At 33.8% G+C, this 20,994-nt stretch overlaps 4 protein-coding genes across 7 annotated transcripts; 2 read left to right on the top strand and 2 right to left on the bottom strand.

Annotated features, from left to right (window-relative positions):
* Positions 1-2,109: 2,109 nt before the first annotated feature.
* Positions 2,110-7,747, bottom strand: LOC146921362 (uncharacterized). Of its 4 annotated transcripts, XM_085714801.1 has the most exons (8): positions 7,558-7,641; positions 7,395-7,459; positions 7,050-7,127; positions 6,844-6,921; positions 6,403-6,486; positions 4,916-4,996; positions 3,845-3,928; positions 2,110-2,437 (listed from the first exon to the last, which is right to left on the bottom strand). In XM_085714801.1, exons 1-8 carry the CDS (start codon positions 7,610-7,612, stop codon positions 2,372-2,374), a joined length of 591 nt encoding a protein of 196 aa, XP_085570927.1. In that variant the 5' UTR covers positions 7,613-7,641; the 3' UTR covers positions 2,110-2,371. The 4 variants fall into 4 exon arrangements, with proteins under 4 accessions (XP_085570927.1, XP_085570926.1, XP_085570930.1 ...); XM_085714800.1 differs by lacking the exon at positions 4,916-4,996 and having other exon boundaries at positions 7,558-7,736; XM_085714804.1 differs by lacking the exons at positions 4,916-4,996; positions 6,403-6,486 and having other exon boundaries at positions 7,558-7,747.
* Positions 7,748-11,362: 3,615 nt separating this feature from the next.
* Positions 11,363-13,509, top strand: LOC146921363 (pectate lyase-like). The gene is made up of 4 exons (XM_085714797.1): positions 11,363-11,672; positions 11,918-12,575; positions 12,696-12,938; positions 13,099-13,509. Exons 1-4 carry the CDS (start codon positions 11,446-11,448, stop codon positions 13,321-13,323), a joined length of 1,353 nt encoding a protein of 450 aa, XP_085570923.1. The 5' UTR covers positions 11,363-11,445; the 3' UTR covers positions 13,324-13,509.
* Positions 13,510-16,380: 2,871 nt separating this feature from the next.
* Positions 16,381-18,925, top strand: LOC146921364 (pectate lyase-like). The gene is made up of 4 exons (XM_085714805.1): positions 16,381-16,826; positions 17,203-17,857; positions 17,987-18,229; positions 18,511-18,925. Exons 1-4 carry the CDS (start codon positions 16,600-16,602, stop codon positions 18,733-18,735), a joined length of 1,350 nt encoding a protein of 449 aa, XP_085570931.1. The 5' UTR covers positions 16,381-16,599; the 3' UTR covers positions 18,736-18,925.
* Positions 18,926-20,157: 1,232 nt separating this feature from the next.
* Positions 20,158-20,777, bottom strand: SECE1 (secE/sec61-gamma protein transport protein). Its single transcript, XM_085714806.1, has one exon. The coding sequence runs from the start codon at positions 20,748-20,750 to the stop codon at positions 20,277-20,279; it is 474 nt and encodes a 157-aa protein (XP_085570932.1). The 5' UTR covers positions 20,751-20,777; the 3' UTR covers positions 20,158-20,276.
* Between the last annotated feature and the right edge of the window lie 217 nt (positions 20,778-20,994).

The following is a 20,994-nucleotide window of genomic DNA, read 5'->3' on the forward strand; positions in this document are numbered from 1 at the left end:
ATCTATTGCATGATGCAAGCACTGTCAGCATCACAGTCAGCAAAGCCACCAAAATAAACTCAATGGAAGGGAATCTGATTACGTACCTCATTCCATTATTTTTTTTTTTTAATGTGATGTCTATACATGCATCTTTAGAAAGTAATCTCTTGATAGGATTGCAATAAACCTTAAAACTCTCCTTTAAAAAATTTAATAACATTTTCAACACCGAATTCAAACCAAATAATATCAGATTAGAAAGTAATAAACCTTAAAACTCTCCTTTAAAAAATTTAATAACATTGTCAATCGATCATAGCCATTACATGATTATGAGAAGTATAAAGACCGGTAATATAGAAGTTTTTGACATTACCAATCGATCATGTACAAATATTTGTGTGTGCCGTTAAATGAACTATATGTGTGCGTGTGAAAGTACTACACAAAAATATTTTTTTAAAATCTTTCAATAAAAAAAATTCTAGCTCTTTCAATTTTTTTTCCCAAGTACAGTTTTGATGTATATATATTTTTTTAGAAAAGTTTTGATGGACATTTAATATCGTTTTCTAGTTCAATTTTTTTTTGAAACATAGTTCAATTAATTTCTTCTCCACCAAAAAAAAACAGTAAACACCACCAAAAAAAAATCTCTTGATAATCTTGAACGACAATGGTTGCGTCGCGTGTATCATTTGCCAAGACTGGTCACGATATATATGTGAGAAGGCGTGGCCACGAGTCATCCAATTTGTCCTTATCTCTAACTTATGACTAACCTATTTGGCTTCCAATTATTATGACATTTTTTTAAATTTTTTTAATATAAATTTCCAATTATTAGAAGCTAAACAATCTTTAATTAATGCATTCATCCTCGAAAAAAATTGTTGTAGGTGTTCATTCATTTCGACAATAAGTGGTTTTTGAAATGACCAATTCAACCACATGTTGGCAAGTCATTTGCAAGGTTAAACGAATGTTGAATTTGGTGATAGACACGATAAGCTTCTTACTCAAAATATGGTACCGATAAAAAGAGTCACTCTCAAGCATTTCAACAAACATGTGGAATACCAATTTGAAGCAAGTTAAAAATAACAACGAAACATAGGCAAAGAAACAAAACAAGAAAATCATAAAAACTCTAACACAATTATTAGATCTCAAACCAGAAAATGACAAAGTACCCAAAACATAAAGTTTCCATGGTGGTTTTTTAGGCGGCCGCTTAGAGATCCTCTCTATACTTGAGATTGACACCATAAAATCAAGATTTAAAGATGATGGATGAGGTGGAAGACGATCAATTGGAGAAAATTTTGTAACGATAAGGCGCCAAGTGGGATAAAATCCTAGCTAAAGAAAGTTGCTCTTCTCCATTTTCTTCTTTGTCAACGTGAGATGAATCAAAGGGCCATATTGCTATGGCGACATACATGATAAAAACAAAAACCAACCACTAGATGATAAAAACAAAGACCACTAGATGATACACCAAAACCTACCAAGGAAAAAAACCTAGCAGGCGCAAGGAAATAGTATTTGTATTGGAGTATATGTATCATCCAATGCTCTTCTTTCACTTGAGAAATCTTTATCCTAACAACTGAAAGTTTTTTTAAATAGCATATTTCGACAAATGAGATACTCTAGACATACAAACACACAACATTCAAAGATTCTGCAAAATATAAGCAAGAACGAGTTAATTAAACGAAGTTCATTGCGAATGTCAACAATCATTATAAAGATAGGATACACAAAAGACATTAATACATCACAAATACTTGATCCTTAGATTACTACCGATACATCATTGATGTTCATTTTATCTAAAACACTTTACCTTTACGGACCTCGTGTTTGGAGGGTTATGGACCGTCATGTGATTTTTATGATCTCGGCCCACTCTTCCCTATTCTCCACTATCTCGGGATCACAACCCCATGATCTATCCAGCAATCACTCGGTAAAAACCTCTCCCCCAACCTCTATAAATAGAGAGATCTAAAGCATTGGGAAGTAACTGATTCATTTTACCATACACACTTTCGATCCTTAGTCTCAACATACCTCCGGGCATGGTACACCTCACATATCTCAGTAAGAACACAAACCATATATATCAACTTTGTTTAATAACAATGTGTAATAATTTTGAAAACAAATTGTCCTTACAAGTATAGTTGCATAGTCCAACTCAAATTATCAGATGAAAGAATTTTAAGATATTTTCTAACTGAGTAATCAAATAATACTATCATAATAAACCATATGCGAGTTTAAAGAGAGGCAGGAAGACTCCATCATATCACTCCTCAACCAACTTCTCATCAGTAAATACTTCGTTTTCCACCACTTTGTGCAGCATCTCTGATCATTTTTAGTTGCAAGAATCCCATACACTAGTAATTCGTCCTCCACCATTATGTATTCTATATCGTGTTTTCTGAGCATAAAAGCATGAGTGAGAAATCATACACAGAGATGCATACAATAACACAATCAGCCAAACTTTCTCCATATTCAATTCACGGAATCAATAACATTTACATTCTTAAAGATCATGAAGGTTTATCGCCCTCACAAATACACCAAAAAAATGAAGGATAGTCCAAACAAAATATAATTTCATATACAACAGTACCATGTTATAGGATGATAATCAACAAAAGCCGTTGATAAATGCAATTTTAACTTTAAAGCCTTTTTCATCACACAAAGTCCTAAATATATTCTATTGTATCGTCCTGAACAGACTATCAATCAAATCAGTATTTTCTTTAGGCACAGAAAAACTAAGCATTTTCATACCAAGACCAGGACTTTATCATGCACATGTAACATACAATACATAGATTATACAAGGATCTTTCAAATAAAGTAAACAAAAAAGTTTATTACAGAACTACATGCTAGCTTCCAATTGTATGGGGAACACAGACAAGTACGAACAAAGTGACTATTCAATTGAAATTAAAAGTTACTTTACAATTGTGATAACTCAAATTAGGAAACTATAATGGTTAACTATCTAACTATACTTTAACTGAGTCATGGATTTGGGAGAAAACCGAGTTGGCATTTACAAAATATTCTAATGAAAATGAAAAGTTACTATACATCAATGATGACTCAGATATACGTAGAATCAATAAAGTTACCACTGCAGCGTTTATTTCAGTTAATACTTAATAGTTAGTTGGATTCTTTTACACAAGTTAGTTATTGGTCACGGATACAATTATTGTAATTACGCTGCGTTTATTAACAGGAGATCACAACTCAAGATTTGAGAAGAAAACTTTGTTTCTTTTCTCATTGTCTTGCCTCTTTCTATCAAACTCTCTTTCCTGATGACATTCTATTGTACTTGGTAATTATTTTCTAAGAACTAGATAGATATTTCAATTTCAATTCAAATGAAAAATAAAAATATCTTCATTAAAAACAAAGTATCCTTCATCATTAAAAACATAAAAATAAAAAGGGTCTTGTTAAACAGTGCCCCCGGGGCACTGGTTAAGGAATCCAAAAATAGAATTTTCTGTCTTGGAACTATAAACTGTCACTTTTGATCAAGTAATAATTACATTACTTTTTAACAAAAACTTCCTTTTTTGGTGCTTAACCAATGCCCCGGGGGCACTGGTTAACATTCTCCAAATAAAAATAGAAATGATCTTATAAAGTTAACAATGGCAAGGATCTTCAAGCTGATTTATGTTTCTCGTGGACACCAACAAGCAACAAATAACAAATGATAGTTCAAACCAAATATAAATTGCACATTCAACAACAGCAGGTAATTATAGAATGACAAACAGCAAAAGCTGCTGATAAACGTAATATTTACCCGTATGTTTTCTTCTATTTCCGACATCAAGTCTCTTCCACGTGCATAGCCATTACAAGTGCGCGTTGTATGATTTTTCTTGTCCTGTAACCAGATTATTAAAATTAAAATCAGTCTTTTCTTTACTCACAACAGAATAACCATTTTCATACCAAGATCTTTCGTGCATTCAAATGATTCCAGTACTTAAATTTTTTATGATGTGCCGTTATGTGACATGTGTCAATTATTTTTACAGACATCTTTCAAACAAGGGGGGAAAGAGTTGACTGCAAAAAATTACAAGCTACTTTCCAAATTTAATAGGGACGTGAAAAAGAATACCTACTCCCCAATCAATGTGGCTAATCGAGTTTAAAGATTTAAATGAAAATTAAGTTGGCATTTGCTAAATATTCTATTGAAAATGAAAAGTTGCTATTGATGACTCCCATATGGTTTTATTGATTAACTTTCTAACTATGGTTTAACCATCAAGCTGTACCTAACTGATTACGGTTCGTTAGTTACAAGTACAATTATCAAGGAGGAGAAAATAATACAGGGTAGTCCTGTGTAGGAAGGTTCAGTAAAACCGAGTACTTCTATGATATAACCAACCTTTCATCCTAAAAGAGATAATTAACGACGAAAGAGTGATTGTGATAGAAAAAGGTAGTATGTATTTATAATTGCTTGCAACCTTAAATGTTAAGAGCACAAACTTAATATACTGTGTGCAGTATCAGATCAATTTCAGCGAAGCAATTGTATCATTATGTTGTTAGTTGGATTCTGATAGTTGATGGTCACAGATTCAGTTATTGTATTTAAACAACTGTTGTGTAATCGAGATCATAATTCAGATTTACAGAAAACTCCTGTTTTCTATCTCATGTATCCTTCTATCGAACTTTCTTTCCTGTTTTCAAAATACTTAATATTTATTTTCTAGGAAAATAGATAGACATATTATAGTTCAAATGAGAATTAAATATAATGCCAAACTCCAAAATATCCTCCTTCATTGTTCGATGCTAGCAAGATAACCATGCTAACAATTAACCAGTAAATGCATGTAAGAAAACGTACCAATGTTTTCACGTTTTCTTGCGAGAAATCCATATCAAAAGTAATTCTTCCTCCACCGGCTTGTATCATACTTCGAGTTTTCTGAGCATAAAAATATGGGTGATAAATCATACACAGAGTGCATATAATAACACAATCAGCTACTTGTTAAAAAAAAAAAAACACAATCAGCCAAATTTTCTCCAGATTCAATTCACGGAATCAATAACACTTACATTCTTAAAGATCATGAAGTTTTCTTTGCCCTCACAAATACACCAAAAAATGAATGATAGTCCAAACAAAATATAATTTGCATATACATCAATACCATGTTATAGGATGATAAATAGCGGCTGAAGCGGCCGCTATCTGCTCCGCACCGCTATGCCACTATAGCAACTGAAGCGGCCTCTATTTGATTCCGCACCTCTACGACGATTAGCGTAGCGGTTCATCGCCGCAACGCTACGCACGACCGCTATAGCACCGCTATCGGCCGCTATTGACTGCTATGCAAAAGCTGCTGATAAATGCAATCTTAATCTTTTAAAGTCTTTTCCATCATACAAAGTCCTAAATATATTCTATGATATGCATCGTCCCGAACCCAGACTATCAATCAAATCAGTATTTTCTTTAGGCACAGAAAAACAAACCATTTTCATACCATGCACTTGAATCGTGTATCCCATGTACTGACGTAACATGCGTAAAAACTAAAATAATACAACGATCTTTCAAATGAAGTTCCAACTGTATGGGGGACACAAGCAGTTTTGCGTGTATTCTCCTAAGTGTCTGTCTATTCTTTTGAAATTAAAAGTTATTATATAAACAGTGATAGCTCAGATATGGTAACTATGATGGTTAACTATCGAACTATGCTTTCACCGAGTTTAGTGAATTTGGAGAAAAGTTATAGCATATATTTATATTTATTTTGCAACCTTAATGTTAGGAGTACCCACTTAATATACTGCACAGTATCTGATCACTACCACTGCAGCGTTTATATCAGTTAATACTTAATAGTTAGTTGGATTCTTTTACACAAGTTAGTTGTTGGTCACGAATACAATGATTGTAATTACGCTGCGTTTATTAACAGGAGATCACAGCTCAAGATTTGAGAAGAAAATTTTGTTTCTTTTCTCATTGCCTTGCCTCTTTCTATCAAACTCTCTTTCCTGATGACATTCTATAGTACTTGGTAATTATTTTCTAAGAACTAGATAGATATTTCCGTTTCAAATTCAAATGAAAAATAAAAATATCTTCATTAAAAACAAAGTATCCTTCATCATTAAAAACAGAAAATAAAATAGAAATGTTCTTATAAAGTTAACAATGGCAAGGATCTTTAAGCTGATTTATGTTTCTCATGGACACCAACAAGCAACAAATAACGAATGATAGTTCAAACCAAATATAAATTGCACATTCAACAACAGCAGGTAATTATAGAATGACAAACAGCAAAAGCTGCTGATAAATGTAAAATTTACCTGTATGTTTTCTTCTATTTCCGACATCAAGTCTCTTCCACGTGCATAGCCATTACAAGTGCGCGTTGTATGATTTGTCTTGTCCTGTAACCAGATTATTAAAATTAAAATCAGTCTTTTCTTTACGCACAACAGAATAAACATTTTCATACCAAGATCTTTCATGCATTGAAATGATTCTAGTAGTTAAATCAGTATTTTCATTAGGCACAACAGAATAACCAGCAAATGCATGTACTCTCTTTTCACTTTTTTTTGCAAGACACCCTTGGCAATAGTACTTTGAACTCCAGAAACCTGTGTACAGGACAGATTTCTTTCCTTCCCATCATGTTTATAAATATTTTGGACTAATGGATTGGCAAGGCCTGTGATGGGCCAATGAATTTTTGGGTTGGGTAGGGGAATGGGGTATTGAGACATTTTCAACCAGTTTGTTACCTGAGCATGAGTGGAATCATCATCAGCATCTTCACCTTCAGCCTGATCGACGGAATTCGGCGATCCTTTCACCAGCAACTACAATGAAATTAATATAACACAGAATATAACAACATCAGAGTAGAGTTCAGAATAACACACACACACACACACACACACACACACACACTATATATATATATACATATATATATCAAGTTCATTACCTGATCATGAGTGGAATCATCATTGGCATCTTCACCTTCAGTGTGATCCGGAGACTCCAGTGATCCATCCGGCAGCAACTACAACAACGAAATTCGTATAATACAGAATATAATAAGTTGCAACAACATCAGAGTTGAGAACCAATTAAGATCTTAATTTAGCTTTAACTTGAGATAATGACTCAAAAAATATGGGAACCAAAGACATTGATAGTCACAACACAAGTATCAATAATGAGATGAAAAATAAAAAAGGAATTTACTAAAACCCTAATCATCATCCACAAATCATAAATCATGCCTATACAGAGTAAACTGGTTCTCTTAGAAATACATATAATATACCTGAAAGCGGCGGCGGCGGATAAAATTGGAGTATGTGGTGTTTATGAAAAGGATGCTGCAGTAACCTAGAGGAACGATGGAAAATCATATGAGAATATCAACAAAAAATAGTTGATGAGAGAGAGAGAGAGAGAGAGAGAGAGAGAGATAGAGAGAGAGGTACCAATTCCAGCTACGATGAGGCACTTGTAAATCTCCTCGATGAGGCTCATTGTCATGGCGGGAGAGAATGTCTGTTTTACAGAACCTACGCAAATGCTTCTTTTCTTAGGAATTGGATTTTCAAATACTTCGGCTATATACAACATTAGCGTTAACAAACAATCCCTATCTTTTTTAAGTATAAAACTTACGAAGTTATAGTTCAGCTGCAAAAAATATTAAAATTGTTAAGTTAGATCATATTCGAACTCCGATATTTGTATGAGTTTTAATGATTATTTGTTATTTTGTCAATCTACCAAAAAAAAAGGGAATTAGTCACTTTGGTCCCTGAATGGGAAAGGAGTAGCCACTTTAGTCTCTGAATGCAGAGAAATTGCAAAACAGTCCCTGAATGTAGACTCTGTTGGTCAATTTCAAGGACTAGATTGACTAACGGAATCTACATTCAGGGACTAAATTGCCTAACAGAGTCTACATTCAGGGATTAAATTGACCAACGACTAAATTGACCAACATAGTCTACATTCAGGGACTATTTTGCAATTTATCTGCATTCAGGGACTAAAGTGACGATTCCTTTCCTATTCAGGGACTAAATTGACTAATCTCCCAAAAAAAAAAAAAAACTTATATTTCTTATTTGTTTTTTTTGTGTGGTTCTTCACATAAAATACTTATAGCTACCCATGATTTCTCAAATCCACAATTTTCTCAAAGTTTGCTATAAGCACAAAAAATAAATTTTTATGTGAAGAACAACACGAAAAATAGTAAGTTTTGTCCTTTTTTTTAATTACACCAACACGAAAGGTGAATTTTATTTGAATTTCTCGCAACAAATTTATCTTTGAGATAGGTACAAGATAATACCAACAATTTTTCCTCAGTTTCAAGTTGCTCTTCGGGCGTTTGGAAGCTCCTCCTCTCACTTCTCTCTTCTAGTTCTAGTGACGAAGCCAACAATATTTTTATGGAGAGGCCATAGTTTTACAATATATATTTATATTCATTAAAATACTCACATATAAAGTTGTAGCTCAAGTGGTTTGGCGTTTTTATTTAGGTCCCTTAATTGTAGTTTGAAACTCTCCTATCTAATATTTTCAAGGCATTTCTTTAAAAAGAATACAAAATTCAAGCAAAATGCTAAATTTTTTGCTTTGGGACTTTGGGGAGGCCATGGCCCTCCCCTGTCCCTACCTGGCTCCGCCACTGTCTAGTTCATGAGGTGGTTTGGGTGAAAAGGGATCAAGATACCATTGTCTTAGAGTATGGACTGTGCTTTGACTAATCTAGTGAAGGCTGGTATTGGTGCGTAATTTTGATGGTACAATCCATTTTGATTTTTATGGCAGCTAGCGTTAGTTTGTCTTAATATTCTTCATTCGGAAATTCAAGCACTTTTGATCGGCTTGAAATTGTGTTGGCAAGTTGCGTATAAGAAAGTTATGTACTTTTCAGATTATTTATATGTGGTTCAACTAGTCATGAGGGGAACGTCTCAATTTCATCATTAAGCTAATGTGATAGAGATTATTGAAGAGTTCATGCAAAAAGATTGAACCATTTCTCTTCATGACATTCTTCATGAAAGAAATGTTTGTGTGGATGTTTTCGTAAAAATGGGAGCTAATGACTTAGATATAAGTGTTCGCAAAAAGATTATTAGTGTTAAGATCCTTGACAGCCAAGCTGTAAACTGCAGTCACTACCGCATCAATCACAACCCTCGGATTAATTCAATGACCTAGATTTTAAGGGAAGGCTTTTGGCGAAGAGTAATGGAGATGAAGTTAAATGGTCGCAACGAAGAAACAACGACGGCAAGTCTTTCGGTGAAAAGTAATGGAGATGAAGGTTGAAGGGTCTGAGTTTGGTCCAGAGAGATGACAGATGTACCATGTGTTTTTCATATCTCAGTCGTGCGATCAATCCAAAAGTTGAAATGATGCGGCAGAGGTGGCTGCAGGAAAACCAGTTGTCTAGGATTCAGATCCATGTTATGATGCTAGTCGAGAAAAAGCCAAGTCATCGGAGTGGAATCAAAATATTGGTTAGAGAAAAGAGACATGTCTCTTTTGATCCAACAATTAAGAAAATAAAGGCATCCGAGAAATATTTCTTAAACCTTCTATAAAAGGGAGCAATGATTGGCAAGGAAAGTGTTAAGACTTCGATGAAATCGCTCCTCTTCTCCTTTGGTCTTTTTAGTAGGAATATATTTCTCTTGTACTAACTTTCTTTTCTTAGTTTTCAGTATCTCTTTCAGTTGCAGACTCTTGCATGCTATAACAATTTTTAACTTTCCTTCAAAAATTCAGTTTCTCTGTTGTACTTATACACTGGTCATTAGTGAAATTTCCAAATTCCCTTTCATTTCTGTGATCCCATGGACTCATCCCTTACAAATAACTTTAACAAACATGAACCATTTATTAAATTACATGATCTTTATGCCAATCATTAGAATCAAAAGTGCAGCAACATAGTATATAGTAAGTAAATAAGTAAATTAGACTATCAGAGAGCAAAGCTTGACTTGACAACAACATCCTCCAAAAAGATGATATGAAATTAGAAATAATAGCAACGGTGTTTAGTTTACATTTTTCATATCATCTCCAGGGTCTTCCTAAAATCTTATTAACATTAAGTGTGTGTTAATTACTAGCACATTAAAGAACCTCAGTGTACTACTAATACTATTAATTTTAGGTGCAACACAGTAATTTGTAAAATATATCCTTAAAATTAAATTTAGAAATGTTAAATCTCGAGTTATGATAATTAAATTTGTTAATATAATATCCTTTACAACACTTGCAATTAATAGACACTTCCACAAGAACCTGCAGGCATAAACATAGAAGTTATAAGAAAATATATTTAGTGGTGTGACTTAAAACAGGAGTTATTTGATTTCATTTTCTTGTTTGATATAGAAACAATGGTAATACTCTAATTCAACAAATGTGATACAGTCTCATTACAGTCTCATTTTCTTGTTTTATATATTAGCAATAATATATAAAAGGCATATTAAATTAATATATTGAAATTACAAAAAAAATTAATATATTAAATATTAATTGATATAAAATTTATTATGAATTAAAAATGTTCTTTTATATAATTTTAAATTTATCAGTTAGTTGAACTAATTTTACCAAACATTTTTATTATACATTTTTATTATCTTATCAGTCATTGATCACCAACCATCAGACATCAGCCTTTAAGCAAGTTTATCAGGTTTATCAGTCATGCTATTTTTACGAAGAGCCTAAGTTTGTAACCTCAAGGGGCAAAATCAAATTTCATATGGGCCAGTTGTAAAATGACCGCCAGTATCATCACCGTTATATGCGATGGTTTAAGGGATCCATGCCAAAACCATAAATATCTAATTCAGGTTTATATGTAACAGAATATATCATTGCAAAATTACTGGAAAAGATAAACTCTAATTAGGTTGCTAGATGCATGCCTCTACTCTGCATGGGATGATAAAATTGAATGGTTTATATGAGATTGGTCTTCCACTTGTCAAGGAGAAGCAAACAATCAATATATAAAGAATAAAATTACCAATAACCCTTTTTTTTCCTTTGATGGTTATGACAGTAGTGTTCTCTATTGATAGAAAACTACTAAACTTAAAATATAATAACAAATTTTCACCCTAAATATATTCATTGGCAGAAATTAACGTTATTCCAACCTCTATTCTGCAAAAACAACTCACCCTAATTTGGCCATTCATTGTATATCCCTTTCCATATATAAAGAATAAAATCATGTCAATTGTTGTACTACTCATATTTAATTACCCCTTTCATCGCCAGAGGGAAGGGGGTTCTTTTCATTTGACAAAGAACCATCCATCATGGCAAAATTGTATCATCTCTTTCTTTTGACATGTTTGGTGGTAACAATATCTACATTAGTACATGCTAATGTCAAAGAGGACAAAGCATACTGGGATAGGATAGCACCAGTGCTTAATACGACATATTGGCAGCAAAAAGCTTCAATTGCTGCAATGAAAAACGACAAAGCTTATACTCCTGACCCATATGCAGTCTCTGGAAACCTGAGCCATAGTGTTAGCGAGTGAGTCTTGTGTCAAAACAACCTCATTGTTTTCACTATTTTTCTTGCATAAAACTTTAAAAATGTAATGGATAGTGACAACAAAGAGACAACTTGGCAACTTCAAATGAAAAAAAAAAACAGGAAATAAATTCTCAATCCAAATCAGACACATACATTATTGTTACATGTTTCTTTGTATCTCTCGTAGAATTAATTATAAGTGTGATCTATCATATTTTAATATTTATTGGTTTGACAAACAGAATGATAATTAGCGGCAACCAAGGAAGAAGGAATTTGGCCGGGCAAAAAGCACGTGGTCCATGCATGGCTACAAACCCCATTGACAGGTGTTGGAGGTGTGATCCTAACTGGGCAAACAACCGCCAGAAGCTTGCAGATTGTGTTAAAGGTTTCGGAAGGAAGACTACTGGTGGAAAAGGTGGTCCTATCTATGTGGTAACCGACCCCTCAGATAGTGACATGGTGAATCCACTTCCTGGTACCCTTAGATACGCGGTAACAAGAAATGGGCCTTTGTGGATCACCTTCGCTCGTAGCATGACCATTAGGCTCAACCAGGAGCTCATAATGACAAGTAACAAGACCATTGATGGACGGGGAGCTGATGTTACCATTGCTAGTGGTGCTGGTATTACTATCCAGTTCATCGAGAATGTGATCATCCATGGAATCAAAATTTTTGACATCGTGGTTGGAAGTGGTGGACTTATTAGAGATGGTCAGGACCATTTTGGTCAAAGGACTATGAGTGATGGTGATGGAATTTCAATTTTTGGCTCTAGCAATATTTGGATTGACCATGTTTCCATGAGAAACTGTAGAGATGGACTAGTTGATGCCATTATGGGATCCACTGCTATTACCATCTCCAATAGTCATTTCACAGATCACAACGAGGTAATTAATAGTTAATTATGTTTTTGCTTATAAAAATTTTCATTCATGGGTTTGAAATGAAAAATATTACCTGATTTTGATTTTGGTTTTTTTTTTTTTTTGTGCGTGCATGTGATTTAGGTGATGTTGTTTGGTGCAAGTGATGGCTATGGCGGTGATGAGAAAATGCAGATCACAGTTGCATTCAACCACTTTGGTAAGAGATTAATCCAAAGGATGCCAAGGTGTAGATTTGGTTTTATCCATGTGCTTAACAATGACTACACTCACTGGGAGATGTATGCCATTGGTGGCAGCATGCATCCTACCATTATCAGTGAGGGTAACCGATTCATTGCCCCTGACAATGGCAATGCCAAAGAGGTATGCAACAGTTATAATTGTACTTATGTAATTCCTTATAAAATACTATTTTGGTCTTTCATTGTACTTATAATTGTCATGATTAAACAAAAACATAGGAATAAATTGAAATTCATGATAACTAAGTCTCGCATAATTTTCTGTTTTGGTGTTGATGAAGATAACAAAGAGGGAGTACGTGGATGAGTCAGTGTGGAAAAACTGGCAATGGAGATCAATCAACGATGTGTACCTGAACGGAGCATTTTTCAGACAAGGTGGACCTGAGTTGACAAACAGACCATTCTCAAGAAAGGACATGATCAAATCTAGGCCCGGAACTTATGTGGGAAGGCTTACTCGTTATGCTGGCAGCCTTAGATGCATAGTGGGGAAACCTTGTTAGTCTTCAAAATTCCCTTCCTGAAATCAATCATCATTGATGCACAAATGGCTTTGGCAAAGGAGAGCAAACAAGATGTGTCATCTGAAAAATGCAATAGTTTTTTCTTGTATGCTTTTCCTCAGTTTGACATGAAAGAAATTGTTACTTTATAAATATGTAAAGATATTACAAACTTGTTTCATTCTACATTCCACACATTCTTTGAACCTGTAAAAATCATAACAAAATTGCTCCTATCCACAATCCACATATTCTTTAAAAATTGATAAATGGAAATTCTTTCTCCAGAGAGCCAGAAGATATAATGTAAATGTAAATTATATAAAAAATAATTTGGCATACAAGATGTTTCACAAAATTAACATGTAAGTAATTCACAGTGTCCGTGTGCACGATTATTTTTCAATTGTTTATCATAGATCAACTTGAGCTCGTAAGGGGATTATTCAGGCAATGAAATGAATACTGGTCTTTTTTGTTACACCCTACGCACCCGGTAATGATTTAGCAATTGTAAAAAAAAAAAAAAAAGAAATACAACAAGGAAACATTTCAGCACAGGAACTACAACATTTGAAACACATAACAAAAACTATGTTTATACAATTGAAGAAGCTGCAACTTGACAAGAGGAAATTAATAACAGCTCCCTTTGAAAGAAAACGGCTAGACAATAGCTTTGCATCCATTATAATTGACATACATGACTTACCATGTAAAAAGCCAAGCCCATATTTTCTCACTTCTAGATTCCAAGATGTCTGCTAATTCTAAGGTGTTCTCTTCTCTTCTCTTCAAAATGACTAGCTAAATCATATTAACTGACACATCCATAGGATCAGATTCCCGACTGTCAGAAAAAGGATCTGAATCCCATGCAGTTGTCTGATTTAAGCAGTGGATGACTCAAATTTAAACTAACAAATTGAATTTCAATGTAACTTGGAATATAAATCACTTAATACCAAGCAATTTGTTTCGTACAACCGAGATCCACAATTGCATCAATTTGACTTACCGACACAATGAATTTGTGTTTCACATTATCTAATCGCAAAAAATTGTTTTAGACCTACGATCTTTAATCTCACATGTAAATCAGATAGATATATGTTGTGTGCCTATCTAAAAAAATGAAAGAAAAAAATATAGATATGTTTCATATAATTAGTATGTTACAATTAATATATGTGATGGTCTAAGGGATCCATGCATGGCAAAACCATAAATATCTAATTCAGGTTTATACGCAGCAGAATATATCATTGCAAAATGATTGGATTAAGTTGCTAGTTATATGTTGCCTCAATTGTACATGGGATAATAAAATTGTATGATTTATATGATTGGTCTTCCACTTGTCAAGAGAAACAAGCAATATTATATTATATTATATATATATATATATATATAGAGAAGGGATCCATTGACTCCAAGAGTAACTCTTTAGAGTTACTCCAAATCTTGGCCCTTCATTTTAATAGCAATCAATGGATATGATTAATAATAATAATTGTTATAGTGAGGGTTACTTTATACTTTTCTCCTATTTTACTCAAGCCGACTGAAAAACACAACCATTAATACAAACCTGCCGGTGTTTCAAAAATTGTTATAGGCATGTCTTCTTATTATGGAAAACAAGAATCAATATCTAACGATAGCAACTGGTGTTTATGTTTTCAATATAAGAAGATGCTGAAGCCTTTTTTTCCTCATATCTTGTGCTATCCGCCATTATACAAAAGTTGCAATCAAGATTGTGCGTCAATTAAACCCTAATTTAATTTTTGGGAATGAAAAAAAAAAAAAACCAGAGAGAAGAAACATAAGCATTGTCCAAGGTTGTAAAGAGAACAAAATTGAATTTCAAAAACTGTAAATCGAAAGTGTTGAGGGAGAAAGAGTGTACAAAGATGTTAGAAGAATTGGTTTCCACAAGAATAGAGATGAAGGACCACACTAATAATTAGTATAATTAATCATAGCCATCAATTACTATTAAAATGAAGGGACATGATTTGGAGTAACTCTAAAGAGTTACTCTTGGAGTCAATGGATCCCTCCTCATATATATATATATATATATATATATATATATATATATATATATATATATATATATATATATATATATATATAACCATTGGAAGAGTTTTTATTGTGAGAGATGAGAGGGTTAAATCATAACCATTTGGATAAATTTTTACCATGGTGTTAAGTTTTTAAAATTGTAGCGTCACATTTTCATCTATTCAGTCTTCAGCCATTTTAGTCTTCTCGTTTTCTCTTGCTATGTTATTGTATGCAACTGTTCCTTTTTTTTCATTCCAATTAGAATTTTTTAGATTTGGGGCAAGGTATTTTTTTTTTATCAACTTTAATTTTTAGTTTACTAAAAAAACTCTAATTTTTTATAAAAAAAAGAATTCCACCAGTAGAATCAACCCACGAGCGAGAAATTGCAGTAATTGATTTTTTTTACACCATTCATCTCTTAACCAAAAATAAACTAAGTGTAAATCATAAAATTGTTGATGAGAATATGAAATAAGTGCGGCCGAAATGAAGAAAGGTGAAGGTTTGAAAGAAAAAAGACCAGTTGGATCCCTCCTTTGTGATGGTGAAAATAATTTTTTATGAATAATCAAATTAGTTTTTCTAAGTTTCGATGAACCATCTTCTACGGAATTTTCAAAAGAATTATTCCCTAAAGTTTAATTTGATGAATGTAGGACCTCCATTGTGAGTTGTGATGTGAGGAAGGGAGTTAAGATCCTCTCCATTTAAGAATGGAAATAATAAAAGTGGAGGACGATTCAAGAATGTAAGACCACATGCATACAAATGTCATATGAACCTTTAAGATTGATCTAATGGTTATAATCTAACTCTCATCTGTCACAATAAAAATACTCTCGCTATATATACATGGCAGCTAAATTTGGATGGCAAGATTCACTACCATTTCCTTGAGGACAAAATTACCTCCTTTTTACCTTGATGGATATGACAGTATTGTTCTCTATTGATAGAAAACTAGTAAACTGATAATATAATAACAAATTATCACCCTAAATATATTCATTGACAGAAATAAACGTTATTCCAACCTCTATTCTTCAAAAACAACTCACCCTAATTTGGCATTTCATATTGTATATCACTTTTCAAATATAAAGAATAAAATTATGTCAATTGTTCTACTAATTATATTTGATTACCCCTTTCATTGCCAGAGGGAAGAGGGGTCTTTTCATTTGACAAAGAACCTTCATGGCAAAATTGTACCATCTCTTCCTTTTGTCATGTTTGGTGGTAACAATATCTACATTAGTGCATGCTAATGTCAAAGAGGACAAAGCATACTGGGATAGGATATTACCGACGCTTAATACTACATATTGGCAGAAAAAAGCATCAATTGCTGCGAAGGCAAACGACAAAGCTTATACTCCTGACCCATATGCAGTCTCCGGAAATCTGTCTTCTACTGTTAGCGAGTGAGTCTTGTGTCAATTATCGTATTTACCTATACATTCAATTTTATGGGTGGAACTTCAAACCCTGTTTAGTTTGAGAAAATATTTTCCATTTTAATTTCTAGTTTCTATTTTAATTACAAAAAAAGACATCCTTGTTTTCAATATATTTCCTGCAGAAAACTTTGAAAACTTAATGCATGGGGACAACAAAGAACAATTTGGCAATTTCAAATGCAAAACAAAAATAAAAACAGGAAATATTTTCTCAATCCAAATCAGACACTTATATTATTATTCAATAGTTATTATATGTTACATTTTTCTTTGCTTCTCTCATAGAATTAATTATAAGTGTGGTCTATCATATTTTAATATTTATTGGTTTGTCAAACAGAATGATAATTGGTGGCAACAACGGAAGAAGGAATTTGGCGGGGTTGGGTAATAGTTCTTGCATGGCCACAAACCCCATTGATAGGTGTTGGAGGTGTGATCCTAACTGGGCAAACAACCGCAAGAAGCTTGCAGATTGTGTGCAAGGTTTTGGAAGGAAGACTACTGGTGGAAAAGACGGTCCTATCTATGTGGTAACTGACCCCTCAGATACTGACATGGTGAATCCACGTCCTGGTACCCTTAGGCATGCAGTTACAAGAAATGGGCCTTTGTGGATCATCTTCGCTCGTAGCATGAAGATTAGGCTCAACCAGGAGCTCATAATGGCAGGTAACAAGACCATTGATGGACGAGGAGCTGATGTTACCATTGCTAATGGTGCTGGTATTACTATCCAGTTCATCGAGAATGTGATCATCCATGGGATCAAAATTTATGACATTATGGTTGGAAGTGGTGGACTTGTTAGAGATAGTGAGGACCATTATGGTCTAAGGACTATTAGTGATGGTGATGGAATTTCAATTTTTGGCTCAAGCCATATTTGGATTGACCATGTTTCCATGAGAAACTGCAGAGATGGACTCATTGATGCCATTATGGGATCCACTGCGATTACCATCTCCAATAGTCATTTCGAAAATCACAATGAGGTAATTAGTAATTAATTCGATAGTTACTTATGTTTTTGCTTATAAGATTTTTCATTATGGGTTTGAAATGAAAAATATTACCTGATTTTGGTTTTGGTTTTTTTGTTTGTTGGTATGTATGTGATTTAGGTAATGTTGTTTGGTGCAAGTGATAGTTATGACGGTGATCAGAAAATGCAGATCACGGTTGCATTCAATCGCTTTGGTAAGAAATTAATTCAAAGGATGCCAAGGTGTAGATTTGGTTTTATCCATGTGCTTAACAATTTCTACAATCGCTGGGAAATGTATGCCATTGGTGGCACCATGCATCCTACCATTATTAGTGAAGGTAACAAATTCATAGCCCCTAACAATGGCCATGCTAAAGAGGTATGCATCAGTTATGCTTATCCATACAAATATATGCTTTACAAATTCTTGGTGTGATTTGGTAAAACACAATTATCTGCTAAATTCTTAATATTAACATATTCGCGTGTCATAGCTACTGGTTGCATCATTTACAAAGAAATCTAAAGGAGTTACCTATAAAATACTATTTTGGTTTTTCATTGTACTTATAAATGTCATGATTGAACAAAAACATATGAATAAATTGATATTCATGAAAACTAAGTCTCACGTAATTTTCTGGTTTGGTGTTGATGAAGATAACAAAGAGGACGTTAGTACCAGAGGCAGAGTGGAAAACCTGGCAATGGAGATCAATCAACGATGTGTACATGAACGGAGCATTTTTCAGACAAAGTGGAGCTGAGCTGACTAACAGACCATTCTCAAATAAGGACATGATCAAAGCTAAGCCTGGAACTTATGTTGGAAGGCTTACTCGTTATTCTCGCAGCCTTAGATGCAGGGTGGGGAAGCCTTGTTAGTCTTCATAATTCCTTTCCTGAAATCAATCATCATTGATGCACAAATGGAATTGGCATAGGAGACCAAAGAAAATGTATCTTTTGAAACATACAATAGTTTTTTTTGTTGTCTTTGTTTCCTCAGTTTTACATGAAAAAACAAATTCCTTGAAAATATGTAAAGATTTTACAAACTTGTTTCATTCTACAATCCATACATTCAGAAACTGTAAAAATCATAACAAAACTGTTTCTCCACAATCCACGTATTCTTCAAAAATTGATAAATGGAGTTTCTTTATCTAGAAAACCAGAAGAAGGAAAGAAACACTATAAATGGAAATCATATGAAAAATAATTTGGCATACGAAATTAACATGTAGATAATCCACGGAGTCCGTGTGCGCGATTATTTTCAATTTTTTATCATAGATCATTTCGCACTCGCTAGGAGACTATTAAGACAGTGAAATGAATACCAGCCTTTTTTGTTACACCCTACATACTGGGTAACAATTCACCATAGGAACTACAGCATTTGAAATTCCACATAACAAAAACTCTGTTTCTGCTATTGAATCATATTAGTGATGAAGTTGCAACTTGACAAATTGACGAGAGATATTGATAAGAGCTCCTTTTGAATAGAAAAGTGCTAGCCTTTAGAATTGACATATACGACTAATCATGTAAAAGCCAACCCACCTTTTCTAACTTATAGATTCCTAGATGCCTGCTAATTCTTAGGTGTTCTCTTTCAAAATGACTAGCTAAATCATATTGACCAACACATCCACAGGATTGAATTCCCTGCCGTCAAGAAAAGGACTTGAATTCCATGCAGTCGTCCGATTTCAATGACGACTCGGATTTTAACCAACAAATTGAATTTAAATGTAACTTTGAATATAAGCTGCCCAATGCCAACCAATTTGCATTGGACAATCGAGATTCACAACTGCATTAATTAGACTTACCCGCAACATGAATGTGTGCTTCACAATATCTAATTGCAGAAAATCCATATCCATGTCAAGTGTTCACAATTAATCTTTACAAAGGCAAGAGAAAAGGGATCACAAAAGCCAAACACTTAATCTAGTAGCTACCCAGTGTTGTCAATCATGAATCGTAAAAACAGTGATCTGCTATAGCTTCTATATGACAACACTTAGTACTATATCGCGGGACAACAACAATTTGCTAAGAGAGTGAAGACCCTAGTCCCTCGCCAATTTAATCCTGACAAAAATAAAACCACATTAGTCTCTAACATTTATATCAGAAGACATGTTAGTATGTGATTCATTATGACAGATGGACTAACTTGTCATCAAATAAAAATGTTAGGGACTAGTTTGGGTCTATTTCTGTCGGGAACTAAATTGGCGCTAAGCGCCACTATTTTGCAACACTATAGCTACAAATATGAAAACCTTTATATCTCAAAAACCAACTATTCTCACAAAATTTCATTCTTTCAAACAGAATGGTAACAACAATAATTTATAAAATAGACAAGAAATTAATAGTTGAATCTACAACAATATAATAGATCATGATCATGTGAAGAAATCTTGAACCCCTTTGCCAGCAAAAACTTTATCAGAAAGTTCAGCTAAAATAGCATTAAGAGTAAGCAAAACAGCGCTAGAACCAAAGATAACACTAAGAACAACACCAGTTGTACCCAAAACTTTCCCAAATTCAGGCCATTCTATTTCACCGATTTCTGAAACCACGCCGTTCCAGAAATTGTCTCCTTCTTTCTCCTTCCTCTCTTGCATTGCTTTCTTCAATTCTGATGCTAATTCGGACTCGGTTGATTCTGGTTTGGGTTCTGGTTCGGGGTTGGAGGTGGGTTGGTCTTTTTCCTCGACGGCGCGTGGAAGTGTGAGTCGGCGCGTGAGAGTAAGAGAAGGGAGTGAGGGTTTGGGTTTGAAGTGGAAGAATTGAGGACAGGGAGTAGAAGGTGGTGATGATGTAAAGTGTGGAGAGAGTGTGAGTGTAAAGCTGGTCTTTGCTTGTAGCGTCATATCTTGAATTATGAATTGCTTCTGGATAATGTAACACACTCGCGCTTCTTTTATTCGCTTCCAATATATGTTTTTTTTTTTTTTAAGAATTGGCTTCCAATAAAAAATATTGAGACTCATTTTGATATTTTCTAATGAAAATTATAACTTTTATCTCACGAAAATAAATTGAGACATTGATACATGATGTTTTCATCAATGTGTCAGTTCAGTATGTCATGATATATCTACGTGTTATGTGACC

The sequence above is a fragment of the Medicago sativa genome, chromosome 5, assembly GCF_051527215.1.
Source record: "Medicago sativa cultivar Bolivia chromosome 5, Bolivia_mono, whole genome shotgun sequence".
In the NCBI taxonomy this organism is placed as follows: Eukaryota; Viridiplantae; Streptophyta; class Magnoliopsida; order Fabales; family Fabaceae; genus Medicago; species Medicago sativa.

Excerpts from the sequence above, each read along its gene's own strand:
- LOC146921362 (XM_085714800.1), bottom strand. The coding sequence starts at position 7,702 with ATGTTGTATATAGCCGAAGTATTTGAAAATCCAATTCCTAAGAAAAGA. Across the intron at positions 7,128-7,394 it reads TCCGCCGCCGCCGCTTTCAG|TTGCTGCCGGATGGATCACT; the intron begins GTATATTATATG and ends TCGTTGTTGTAG. Across the intron at positions 6,487-6,843 it reads ATGATTCCACTCATGCTCAG|GACAAGACAAATCATACAAC; the intron begins GTAACAAACTGG and ends ATCTGGTTACAG.
- LOC146921363 (XM_085714797.1), top strand. The coding sequence starts at position 11,446 with ATGGCAAAATTGTATCATCTCTTTCTTTTGACATGTTTGGTGGTAACA. Across the intron at positions 11,673-11,917 it reads CTGAGCCATAGTGTTAGCGA|AATGATAATTAGCGGCAACC; the intron begins GTGAGTCTTGTG and ends TTTGACAAACAG. Across the intron at positions 12,939-13,098 it reads ACAATGGCAATGCCAAAGAG|ATAACAAAGAGGGAGTACGT; the intron begins GTATGCAACAGT and ends GTGTTGATGAAG.
- LOC146921364 (XM_085714805.1), top strand. The coding sequence starts at position 16,600 with ATGGCAAAATTGTACCATCTCTTCCTTTTGTCATGTTTGGTGGTAACA. Across the intron at positions 16,827-17,202 it reads CTGTCTTCTACTGTTAGCGA|AATGATAATTGGTGGCAACA; the intron begins GTGAGTCTTGTG and ends TTTGTCAAACAG. Across the intron at positions 17,858-17,986 it reads ATTTCGAAAATCACAATGAG|GTAATGTTGTTTGGTGCAAG; the intron begins GTAATTAGTAAT and ends TATGTGATTTAG.
- SECE1 (XM_085714806.1), bottom strand. The coding sequence starts at position 20,750 with ATGACGCTACAAGCAAAGACCAGCTTTACACTCACACTCTCTCCACAC.